The sequence below is a fragment of the Euleptes europaea genome, chromosome 15 (genome assembly GCF_029931775.1).
Source record: "Euleptes europaea isolate rEulEur1 chromosome 15, rEulEur1.hap1, whole genome shotgun sequence".
NCBI classification, from domain to species: Eukaryota; Metazoa; Chordata; class Lepidosauria; order Squamata; family Sphaerodactylidae; genus Euleptes; species Euleptes europaea.
In genome coordinates, this window is record NC_079326.1 from 52737820 (window position 1) to 52750459 (window position 12640).

At 48.7% G+C, this 12640-nt stretch overlaps 1 protein-coding gene across 1 annotated transcript in view; it reads left to right on the plus strand.

Moving 5' to 3' along the window:
• Positions 1 to 12640, plus strand: part of KANSL1L (KAT8 regulatory NSL complex subunit 1 like) — a 34412-nt gene that overhangs the window by 13502 nt on the left and 8270 nt on the right. Inside the window, exons 6-12 of the mRNA XM_056861225.1 lie at positions 219 to 363; positions 990 to 1100; positions 1232 to 1369; positions 3088 to 3215; positions 4437 to 4561; positions 11019 to 11073; positions 11972 to 12081. Coding sequence (XP_056717203.1) covers positions 219 to 363; positions 990 to 1100; positions 1232 to 1369; positions 3088 to 3215; positions 4437 to 4561; positions 11019 to 11073; positions 11972 to 12081 — 812 coding nt within the window. The remainder of the gene's footprint in view (positions 1 to 218; positions 364 to 989; positions 1101 to 1231; positions 1370 to 3087; positions 3216 to 4436; positions 4562 to 11018; positions 11074 to 11971; positions 12082 to 12640) is intronic.

The window sequence follows — 12640 nt, forward strand, 5'->3', positions numbered from 1 at the left end:
TACAGTTCTATTAAGAGCTCTCTCAGCCCCAGCTACCTCACAGGGTGTCTGTTGTGGGGAGGGGAAGGGAAAGTGATTGTAAGCTGGTTTGATTCTTCCTTAAGTGGTAGAGAAAGTCGGCATATAAAAACCTCCTCCTCCTTTTTCTTCTAGAGATATATAGATATAAATAAAAATTCTGGCATGGTTTTAAACGAAACCGGTGTGTCTTCTTTCAGGCAATGACACTGAGAGATGCTTTGCTTCATCCTAACATAGAGAAGGTGGCTCCAGCCAGCACTTGGGATAGTTATGAGCACTGCAGTAGACAGCTTATGTTAGAACTGGACTCCTCATTCCATCCAATCTTATCGTTTCCATCAGGTAAAATGGATTTTTGCTATATGTCAGATCTGTTCGTAACAGTATGTGGTGGCATTGATAATGTTTTGAAACAATGAAAGAATATTTAAGAAATCTTTGTATACCATGGTTGCCACTGGCAGGGAATGAGGGTTAGGGTTGCCAGATCCAGGTTGGGAAACTCCTGGAGATTTGGGGGTAGAGCCTGGGGAGAACGGGAACCTCAGTGAGGTACAATGCCACAGACGCCACCCTCCAACACATCTGTTTTCTCCAGGGGAACTAATCTCTGTAGTCTGGAGATGAGTTGTAATTCCAGGGAATCCCCAAGTCAGAACTGTTTATCTCCTCTTTGGGCTAATGAGACCTCTTAGTGTCAGATGGGATGGTGGAGGTTCCCTTGGTCTCAGCCAAGGCTGGACTTCTTTGGTGGTCTCCATCTACGTATTAACCAGGCCTGACCCTGTTTAGCTTCTGAGATCCGACGAGATCGAGCTAGCCTGGACCATCCAGGTCAGGGCACTCAGTGAATTAGTACTTGGGATAAGCCATGAAATCCATATTCAGAGCATGTACAATTTGCTATAAATACACTTTGGCATGAAATTTTATTTTTTTCCCATACAACATAGCTCTGTCTTTTTCAGATATTCCTCTTCACGTACACTTGAAAAGCTTGCTTCAGAAGAGTGATATCAGAGGTGACCCTTTTGAAACTTCTGCCCTTGGCTTGGAGTTTGAAATGTCTCCATCTAACGGTATACAGTACAGTCTCTTCATCCGCCTTTTTATGCTGTCCCCCCCCGCATGTACATACATTCTTAACTGATGAAAATTCATGGGGTACATAACATGCTTCTTATTGTTTCCATGCTTCTTTTTTTGGTAGGATGTCATCAGGACGAGGCCACTTCTCGGCAGTGGAGCTGTGGACACCCATCCGGTTCCAACCATCAGCCTTTGTCAGAAATACCTGCACAGCTGCCAGAAGGAAGAAAGAAAAGACATTTAAGCGAGACAACAATTGGTGAGCTTCCCTCCCCCCAAAAAATGCAATAAATGGGGAGGTACATTAATACAAAAGACTATTCATGCTGGGATGATCCGACCTACATTTACCTGCCCCGTCAGCCAACTTAACAATGATAAAACCTATAAAAGTCACAGTTTAAGAACTCCAATTAGGATTGCCAATCATAAAAGCTAAATCAATCAAAATGCAGCCCTAATTAAAACTCTTCAACTGCCTCCTGAAGACTGACGACGAGGAGGCCAGGCGCACCTCCCTGGGGAGGTTGTTCCAAAATTGTGGGGCTTCCACTGAAAAGGCCCAATCCCATTTGCCCACCAGACGAGCCTCTTTGACTGGTGGGACAGTCAGCAGGGCCTGTCCCTGCTATCTTAATTCCTGGGCAGGAACATATAGGAAAGACAGTCATTCGCATACCCTGGTCCCGAGCCATGTAGGGCTTTAAAGGACAAAACCAACACCTTGAATTGGGCTCGGGAATGGACTGGCAGCCAGTGTCATTGCTGTAGCATTGTGGACATGCTCTCAGTAGCTGGCCCCGACCAGCAGTCTGGCCTCAGCGTTCTGCACGAACTTCAGCTTCTGAACACTCTTCAAGGGTAGCCCCAAGCAGAGTTTAATGCAAAAGTCTAGTGTAGATGTAACTAAGGCATGGATCACTTGTGGCTAGATCTGACTGAACCAGAAATTGATGCAGTTGATGCACCAATTGAAGCTGGGCAAAAGCACTATGGACCACTGCAGAAGAAGAAGAGTTGGTTTTTATATGCCAACTTTCTCTACCACTTAAGGGAGAATCAAACTGGCTTAAAATCACCTTCCCTTCCCCTCCCTACAACAGACACCCTGTGAGGTAGGTGGGACTGAGAGAGCTCTAAGAGAGCTGTGACTAGCCCAAGGTCACTCATCTGGCTTCATGTGTAGGAGTGGGGAAACAAATCCAATTCACCAGATAAGCCTCCGCCGCTCATGTGGAGGAGTGGGGAATCAAACCCGGTTCTTCATATCAGAGTCCACCTCTCCAAACCACCACTCTTAACCACTACACCACCAGGTTTTCTGAGGTGACTGCTCTCTTGAGTAGCACTCACAAGCTGCGAACCTGGCTTTTCAAGGGGAGTATAACCCCACACAAAACAGGAGAGATCTGATGTCCCCGGTCTGCCTTTCTACTAACCCAGAGAACCTCTGTCTTGTCAGGATTCAGCTTCAACTTATTCACCCTCATCCAGGCCATTACTGACTTCATATCCAACAAAGTGCGTAACAAAAGCTTCTACCCTGGAAAGTTTTATTGGGCTCCAATGTGCTCCTGTACTCTGCTACTACAAATTAACATGGCTATCCCTGTTGCATCCCAGCGTTCCAGCCAAATACTATATAACACAATGGCTTGCAGAACCTCAAAATCATTCCGTTTTCTCTTATTCGTTAATTTAGATATTTGTACTCTGCTTTTTTCCCTGATGGGGGCCCAAAGCTGTTTACAACACCATTTTCTCACCTTCATTTTATCCTCACAACAGCAACCCCGTGAGGTTGAGGCTGTAAGAGAGTGACGGATCCAAGGTCACCCAGCAAGCTTCCATGGCAGAGCTCAAACCTGGTTCTCTCCGATCCTCTCATCCATGTGTTTTAACATGCACAATTGCATTGGTTACTTAGAATTTCATTTACTGATCTATAAAGGGATTCTTTCTTCTCCTTTTTTTTAGTGGCAGGAGCTGGCAACAGCAGATTTGAAGCATTTTCCTTCCTGCAAGAAGAACAGGAATCCCACGACCATTTTACAGGAGCTGCTGATGGCAACGTGTCTCGGGCCAGTGACAGCTCGTCATCGCAGGTATGCTAAGATTAATGCACCAGGGGATTGGCAGGCCTGCTGAGTGACGTGGCTCAAAGTGGGGTCTCTAGGCCCATGGCTAAGCCAGTCTGCTAACCGTGGCACATGGGGACAAAAAGAGTTTAAACCCCAGTTGTCCCAGTGCGTGTCTCCGCCTCCATCCTGGGGGCTCTTATTTGAGCTTAAACTCCAAATCAGGGTGATGGACCCCCAACGTCAGGTGAACCTTGTCCTTGGGCCACATTAGATCCAGCGAGGTGTGGTGATTAACAGTGGTGGACTCTGATCTGGTGAACCGGATTTGATTCCCCACTCCTCCACATGAGCGGCGGACTCTGATCTGGAGACCGGGTTTGATTCCCCACTCCTCCACATGAGTGGTGGACTCTAATCTGGTGAACCAGGTTCGATTTCCCATTCCTCCACATGAAGCCTGCTGGGTGACCTTGGGCTAATCACAGTTTTCTCCGAACTCTCTCCGCCCCACCTTCCTCGCAAGGTATCTGTTGTGGGGAGGGAAAGGGAAGGATATTGTAAGCCTGTTTGAGACTCCTTAAAGGTAGAAAAAAGCGGAGTATAAAAACTGACTCTTCTTCTGATAGCAAATATGGGAAAGACTTAGGGCTTTTTATTTCTGAGCCCTTCAAGATAAGAGATACAAACACACTATTTTGTTACAGTTCTAATCAAATAGTAGCTTGAATACTTGACTGTCATTTGGTTATATTTGATTGATCCCTTGACCAAGGAAGATCTGCCCTTTAGTGCTGAAATTTTTCTACTGAACTTTGCTAGACTGGTTTATATACCATTCCGGGAAGTGATACTAAACTTACTAGTGGTAGCAAGACACATTGGTTAATGAAAGCATGAGATGGAATTAGAATGGTGAATTTTAACAGCATTAAAAACAGTATTAAAGGGTCACATTTTAGGATACAAACTAGCAACATGTTATGCTATACAGAAAAAGAACATGTCCATAATACTTAAAGGAAAGATTTATTATGTTGTACTGTAACAAAAATATCCTGTTTATACAGTGTATTAATCTATACAGCCACCTTGAACCATGAGGAAAGGTAGGATATAAATGTTTTAATAAATAAATTTATTTAACATTTATAAAGCTGGTTCGTTCACTAGTTCTGTGGCATCAAAATATCCTTTTAACTTTATCCATACCATAAGCTCAGGAAATCTCTAATTATTTTTAAACAGCCCAATTTGAGACGGAGACTAAGATGCGAGAGCTCCTATGATATCGATAACATAGTTATACCGATGTCGCTGGTTGCACCATCTAAATTGGAGAAGCTGCAGTACAAAGAGATTCTTACTCCTAGGTACAGTTTGTTTGTTTGTTTCATTTTCATTCGCCAGACTGACTATATTATGCAAGGTGCATGTTCAGTTTTACAGAAGAGCTGATCCGGGTGAGGGAGGAAACGTCACGAAGGCTTTCACACCTCTGGAAAAAATGTCCCGTATTTCTTGATGACTGGAGGTCGGGGGGTTCCAAAAGCGGGGAACATTTTTGTAAGCATTTGTCAGTCTCAGGCGTTTGCCTCTAGCATCCCTCAAGCATACTCATCCAGACAGGTAGATCTGAAGCAGTAAAACTTTATTAGGAACTAAAAAGCAAATTAAAAGAACTAACTGCTCGCAGGCGGGCGAGGTTAGCAATGGAGAGCAAGTACAGGCTATCTGCTTAAAACATTAGGACAAGAGAGTAAGATAAACATTACTAGGCAACAGCGAGATAGGCATTTCCCATGAATGAAGACATAACATGCCACAGCTGTGATAACAGGCACTAACAAAGTATACACAGGAGCTTCCAAGCCCTGGGAACCAAGGACTTGACATGTGGCCAAAACTTGGCCTGCACTCATGTCAAGAGCCCGTCAGGATCTTGCGTTCAGTGAAGACCCTGACATTCTGCCCCCTCTTAAGGCCCCTCCCCCTCCCCTGACGACGGACGAGGCTTTTCAGGATAGACTTCATGAAACTGGCTGATCAGGCGGGGGTCAGCTACGTGGTGTTCTGCCACCCACTCATCATGACTGGGCCCCAGATGTTTCCAACATACCAGGTTGTGTAGGGTCTTACTACGTACCCGAGAGTCCAAAATTTTGGAAACCTCGAAATGTTCTTCACCTTGAACCAGCATCAGGGAACCTGGGGCAGGTTCGGCATGCCACTCGGGGGCAGCCACATATTTTTTCAACAAACAGCAAAAGATCCACCCAATCGTCCTGATGGTAGTTTACATAGCAACGTAAGTAACATTCCAGTAAAGAGTTGACCCGCTCGGTCTGACCATCAGTCTGGGGGTGATAAGCGCTGGATAAACCTTGTTCCACCCCCACCAACTTAAGAAAAGCCCTCCAAAACTTTGCCACAAATTGTGGGCCGCGGTCGGAAATCACCTTACACGGGAAGGAATGATATTTAAAGACACAAACATACGATCCAGTTTCTGAGCCATGGGAAGCCCCGTGTAAGGGACCAAATGTACTTGCTTAGAAAAAAGGTCTGTTACCACCCATAGTACAGTTTTTCCCCGGCTGGGAGGAAAATCCGTGATGAAATCCATGGCTATAACTTCCCAAAGAACCGAAGGTGTCTCTAGAGGCTTTAAAAGTCCGGACGGTTTCCCCTTCACCCGTTTGGCGGAGGCACAAGTGGACAGCTGCGAATAAAAGAGTCCAAGTCCAACCTCATTCCCGGCCACCAAAATTGCCGGCGCAAAAGGTGCAAGGTCTTGACGAGCCCAAAATGTCCCGCTACTTTCGACCCATGGCCCCAACCCATCACCTCCCTCCAGAGAGTCGCGGGGACATATAATTTGTTTTCCCGAAAGCAGCACCTGTCCCTTTGAACCATTTTGTCAGGCAGACTGTTCGTGGCTTCCTCTGCCTGACACGCTTGAATTAATGCAGTTCTGAAGGAGTCTGGTACCCCCTCCAAGGGGCATGTTTTCTCCACCTGTGAACGGGTGAGAACCGCCAGTCGGGGCAAAGTCCTCTGCTGCTCTGGAGTAAAGAGCGAGTCCGTGGGATGGTCCACTTTACTCTGATACTGGGGGAGGCGGGAGAGCGCATCTGCCAGGTGGTTCTGCTTGCTGGGTACATGCTTTAAAACAAAACGAAACATGGAAAAGAATTCAGCCCAGCGCACTTGTTTGGCAGTGAGTTTGTGAGTCCCTTTCAGAGCCTCTAGGTTTTTATGGTCTGTCCACACTTCGAACGGAATGTCGTCCTCCTCCAGGAAATGCCTCCACACCGTGAGTGCATTTTATTGCGGCCGCCTCCTTTTCCCAAATGGGCCAGTTCAGTTCTGACTGCGAAAACCTTTTGGAGAAATGTGCACACGGTTGGAGGCGCCCCTCTTCCCCCACCTGCAGCAGAGGCCCCCCCCATGGCTACATCGGAGGCATCCACCTGAACAATGAAGGGATTCTCACAGTCGGGGTGTTTGAGGACAGGCTCTGAAGTGAAAAGCTTTTTCAGTGTGTCAAAAGCCCGCTGACGCTCCTGCTACCAATCCAACCGAGATGAGGGTTGATTGACAGAACTTCCCTTCCCCTTAGTTTTTAACAAATCTGTGATAGGCAAGGCAATCTGAGCAAAGTTTTTGAGAAAACCCCTGTAGAAATTTGTGAATCCTAAAAATTGTTGCAATTGTTTGTGGGTGGTGGGCGGCTCCCAGTCAAGTACTTCCCGTACCTTCTCCGGATCCATGGCAAGTCCCTTATGTGAAATCACGTACCCCAAGAAGATCAATTTGTCCTGGTGAAACTCACACTTCGACAACTTGGCAAACAACTGATTGTCCCGGAGGCGCCCCAATACCTCTTTGACCAATTTCACATGCTCTTCATATGTTTTCGAATAAATCAAAATATCATCCAAATAGACAATCACTCCTTTAAACAGCAGGGCATGTAGAACCTCATTATTCATTTGCATGAAAACACTGGGCCCCCCCCGAAAGTCTGAGGGGCATGACCAGATACTCAAACATTCCGAAGCAACTAGAAAAAGCCTTCTTCCACTTGTCCCCCTTTCGAATACGAACTCGATAATAAGCCTCAACCAAGTCCAGCTTAGTAAAGATGTGACCCTCTTTTAAGTGGCTGAGCAGATCTGGAATCAATGGAAGAGGGTAGGCGTTAGTCTGAGTGACTGCATTTAGCCTACGAAAGTCAATACACAACCAAAGGTCGCCCGTCTTTTTGCGCACGAAAAAGAAGGGAGCTAAGCAAGGCGCCGAAGAGGGTCGAACGAATCCGCGGGCTAGGTTTTTATCCAAAAACTCCCGCAGCACTGCCTTCTCCTTCGGGCTCATGGGGTATATCTTTCCCTTTGGTAGTTTACCCTCCCCCACCAGCTCAATGGCACAGTCCGTCTTTCAGTGGGGCTGTAACACATCACAGTCCTGTTCATTAAACACTTCTGTAAACTGGCGGTACTCTTTCGGCAGTTGGAGGGGGTAAGGTCCCGATCCAAAGAAGCCATTGTGGCGCACTCCTCGTATGGCCACCTCTCACCAGTGACGGTCACACTGTGGTTGAGTGAAGGCTATCCGCCTGTTCACCCAGTCTATGGTGGGGCCGTGCCCTTGCAGCCAGTTCACCCCAAGCACGACTGGGTACTGTATCCCGGGCACTATGGTAAAATGAATCTGCTCCCAGTGGGACCTGACTCCCAGCGTCAATCTGCACGTGCGCTTGCTAACGGGACCGTTTTTAAGTTCGCTGCCATCCATCTGAGTGAAGTGGATGGCTTGGAGTAAGTCCACTGCCTTCACCCCTAAGGATTTAAAAGTGGCTTCATCAATTAAGGAACGTCCACACCCCAAGTCTATCAGAGCCACCACGGAAATTTGGGTCCCCCCTCTGGGATTTTGTAAAACAACATCTAGAAATAGAGTCTCTCCTATTTAGCTCACCATCACTGGAGCTCCCCGCTCTTTTCCGAAAGAGGTCTGCTGCAAAGCTCCGATTACAGCAGACCCTGGACGTTTTTTGGCTGTAGGTCCCAGGTCGATGAACTGTCTTGGGACGGGACCAGCACATTTGTAATCCTAGACCCCGTTGGGTCACGTAGGGTAGTACTTGGCGCTTCCCGGCCGGTTGACTCGAGGTCGAGAGCGGTGGTTCCTCGTTTCTCTCCAGGAGTCGCGTTCTTCTGACGGTCCTTGCCTCCCCTCCGAGTCGCCTCCTCCTTGGCCGGACATGGAGCTGCAGGGGAAACCTCAGCTTCGGAAGGACAGGCGGTGGCGAAATGTCCCATTCCGCCACAAACTAGACATGCGCTGGTCTGAAAGCGTTGCGCCCTCTCCGCCCATGGGGCGGCCGTCCTCCCCCTCAGCCGGTAATTCCCTTTGGGGCTGCCCGCTCCGACTGCTGCCCTGATTCTCGCTCTTTACGTTGCTTAGACAGGCTCAACAACTGCTGGCAGTTCTCAACTTCCACCGCTAGCTAGATCCACCCCTCGAGATCGGGGGGTCCCCTTGCAAGAAGGCCCAGTGTAATATCTCCGAATTTAGCCTTCACAGAAATACTGCACATGTGACGCTTCGCTCCAGTCCACAACTTTACTAGCTAGCAGTTGGAATTCACTTGCAAACTGCATCACTTACTTGGATCCCTGGTGAAGCTGCAGCAGCGCCGTCTTGGCCCGCTCCCTTTGGTGTGGATCCTCAAAACTCCGTCTGAGTGCAAATATGAAGTATCAAGGGTCCACACAGCGCACGGGACCATAGATCATACTGCTGGACCATCCTGGCCACCGCTTCTCCTTCCAGTAGCGAAGCCACATACCGCACCCGGCTCTCTTCCGACTGGAAAGCGGCCACCTGCTCCCTCATAAAACCATCCACTTGGATCAAACAATAGGGGAGCTTGTCTCTGGAGCCGTCAAAGGATGCCCATAACTCCCTCCGGAAGACTGGTGGTTGGTGGGGGTGGGGGTGGTTCCGGCAGCACCAGAGGTGCAGGTGCCTGCGGTGGTGGAGGCTGTGGAGGTACGAGCGGACCCAGGGGGACCTGCCCCACCACGGGCTGAGCAGGGCGTGCTCGACGTAGCTTGTCCACCTCTTGCCATAGTCCCTCCAGTAAGCCCCACAGCGTAGCTACCTGTTCGACCAGTTCATGGTTTTGGTGCTGGAGGCGTTGGTAATCCTTGTCCCACTCTCGCCACTACTGCGTCTGGAGATAAAAGTCCTCGTCTCTTCCCCGCCACATCTGTGTCTGGCGCAGTCCGGTGCCCCACAGCGACTGTTCCTCAGAGACCCCCGTCGCCCCCATCTGAGAGCCGACAGCATAATCCCAGTCCTCCTCCGGCAAGACAGAGCCCTCTCCCTGCTGCCGCCGGGTATTAATGTGTGAAGGTATCCACTACCGAGGAGACTCCAGCCAAAGCTGTGGGCGAACGTCGGGAAGTCTGGGCACACCTCCGTCCGTGCCCCAAGATCTCGGTTTCTCCTCCGAAACCTTGGGATTCACTGGCTGCACCGGCAACTTAGGTTTCTCTTCCGGTACCATCGGGTTCACAGGCTTCTGATCAGGAACAAGTGGTTTCATAGTGTCGGGCACTTCGGTGTCCGGAGCTTCACCTATTGTGTTGGGGAGAACACGGCACCTCAGCCCGAGAAAGGGGATTGCTAACCGAATGTCAGTCTCAGGCGTTTGCCTCTAGCATCCCTCAAGCATACTCATCCAGACAGGTAGATCTGAAGCAGTAAAACTTTATTAGGAACTAAAAAGCAATTTAAAAGAACTAATTGCTCGCAGGCGGGCGAGGTTAGCAATGGAGAGCAAGTGCAGGCTATCTGCTTAAAAACATTAGGACAAGAGAGTAAGATAAACATTGCTAGGCAACGGCGAGATAGGCATTTCCCATGAATGAAGACACAACACGCCGCAGCTGTGATAACAGGCACTAACGAAGTTTACACAGGAGCTTCCAAGCCCTGGGAACCAAGGACTTGTCTTGTGGCCAAAACTTGGCCTGCACTCATGTCAAGAGCCCGTCAGGATCTTGCGTTCAGTGAAGACCCTGATAGCATTGCCATGGCCTCAAGAGCTCAGCCTGTGCTCCCTGTTTGGCCCTGCCTTGTGCTACGCTGGGGTTGTTTCAGGGCAGCAGAGCAAACCAGGAGAGGCAGAGGGGGCAGGGTGTCCCCTGGCACAACTGAGTGCACATGTCACCTGTCTATGCTATGCTGCTCTCCGCAGGGCATGGGTTGGGATGGGCATCAAGAGGCACACTTGGGCCTTAGAGCTGGATCTGGACTTCGGAATGCCTCTGCTTGCCCAGATTGATGTTACCACAGAGACAAATCTGGTTGACTTCGTGATGTCACCATCTCCCGTGATGTCACCACCTTTTCCAATATACTCCCCAAAGAGCCCTTTGCTCATTTGCGGGCAACTTACTGGTGGTCACTGGCCTGAGGGCCATCCGGCTGTCCTCAGCTAGGGACAGAGCCTTTTCAGCTGTGGCCCCGGCCTGGTGGAACTCTCTGTCAAAGGAGACCTGGGCCATTAAAGATCTGGCTCTGTTCCGTCGGGCCTGCAAGACTGAGATGTTCCACCAAGCCTATAGTTAAGGACAGCAACAGTTAAATGGATTATATGGCTCTGAATTACGCCGGCTTTAGTCACAGAAGTGACTTTAATTAGTTCATTTGTGGAATGAGGGCATTTGTTGAGAGAAGTTGTCTTTCGCACTGTGGAAAGAAAATGAGTTTTGTTCAGGTCCTCTGCACTAAGGATGCTTTTCTCACCAACAGCTGGAGAACTGTTAGCCTTGTGCCTTTGGGAAGTCTCCATGAAGATCAAGAAAAGGTAGGCCGTATTTTTCCTCCAATCGGGTGATTTACAATTTTGCTTCTGCTTTGTAGTCAATACGCCCTTGAATAATCATAATTGTGTGCCCTAAAGTCACAACCAACTCATGGCGATCCCATGATCATGGAGTTTCCAAGGCAAGAGATGAGCAGAGGTGGTTGGCCATTGCCTGCCTCTGCATAGCAACTGTGGTCTTCCTTGGTGGTCGCCTACCGAAGTACTAACCAGAGCTGACACTGTTTAGCTTCCAGTCTCTGGCAAAGTCAGGCTAGTCTAGCTGCTAATAAGTCCCTTAACATGAGAAAATTTATTTAGAGCAGGGGTATCAAACTCAATTGTTACAAGGGCCGGACATGACATAAATATCACTTGGTCAAGCCGGGCCATGCCTCGCCAGCCCAGATCAAGGCGGGGTGGCTACCTCAGCTGGCTTGCTGGTTGGATAAGAGCACTCGAGCCAGATCCAGCTCACGGGCCTTATGTTTGACACCCCTGATTTAGAGGATACTTCTGTATTGTATCTTTAGAACATACATACATTATACATACCATGTATATTGTCCTAAAACAATGGCTAATAGATCATTGATATTAACGTTATATCATGTATGCTGTGGCTGAGTGGTAGAGCATCTGCTTGGCATGCAGAAGGTCCCAGGTTCAATCCCCGGCATCTCCAGTTAAAGGGACTAGGCAAGTAGAGGATGTGAAAAGACCTCTGCCTGAAACCCTGGAGAGCCGCTGCTGGTCCGAGTAGACAATACTGACTTTGATGGACCAACGGTCTGATTCAGTAGAAGGCAGCTTCGTATGTTCATGTATTGCACTGATAACTTGAGTGACCTTCTTTTAAACTGCTGTTCCACTCTTAATAATGTTTGCCCTTAAAATGTAGGCAGAAGATCTGTCTGATGAAGCCTATTCTTCACGGCATGCGAAATACGAAGAGAAAGAGAGAGCCCGGTGGTCACTGTGGGAGCAGTGCCAGTGGCCCAAAAGGAACAGGCAGGTGACATTTCAGATTTGCACAGCTGTCCACTGCTTATGAGCTAAAGATGAGGTATCGTTTTGTTCCTTCTGGAACAGAGATTAAGGTCCTCTGAACCATGAGGCTCCTGCTGTGCCACCTTGCCAATGCAAACTTGTGGGTTCCGTCCCATGCCTTCCTGAAAAGCCAGCGTGGTGTAGTGGTTAAGAGCGGTGGACTCTAATCTGGAGAACCGGGTTGGTTTCACCACTCCTCCACATGAAGCCTGCTGGGTGACCTTGGGCTAGTCACGGTTCTCTCAGAGCTCTCTCAGCCCCACCTACCTCACAGGGTATCTGTTGTGGGGAGACAAAGGGAAGGCAATAATTGCAAGCCGGTTTGAGACTCCTTAAAAAGTAGAGAAAATCAGGGTATAAAAACCAACTCTTCTTCTTCTGAGCACCCTTTCCCATTGGCTTCAGTACTGGTGGCGGCTGTGCATGAAGCTGATCTGCCCCGGCATCATAATGAATGGGAGAGGTGTGTGTGCGCGTTGAAACACCTGAAGGGATGGGGAGTTCTTGGGTGGTGCTGGCC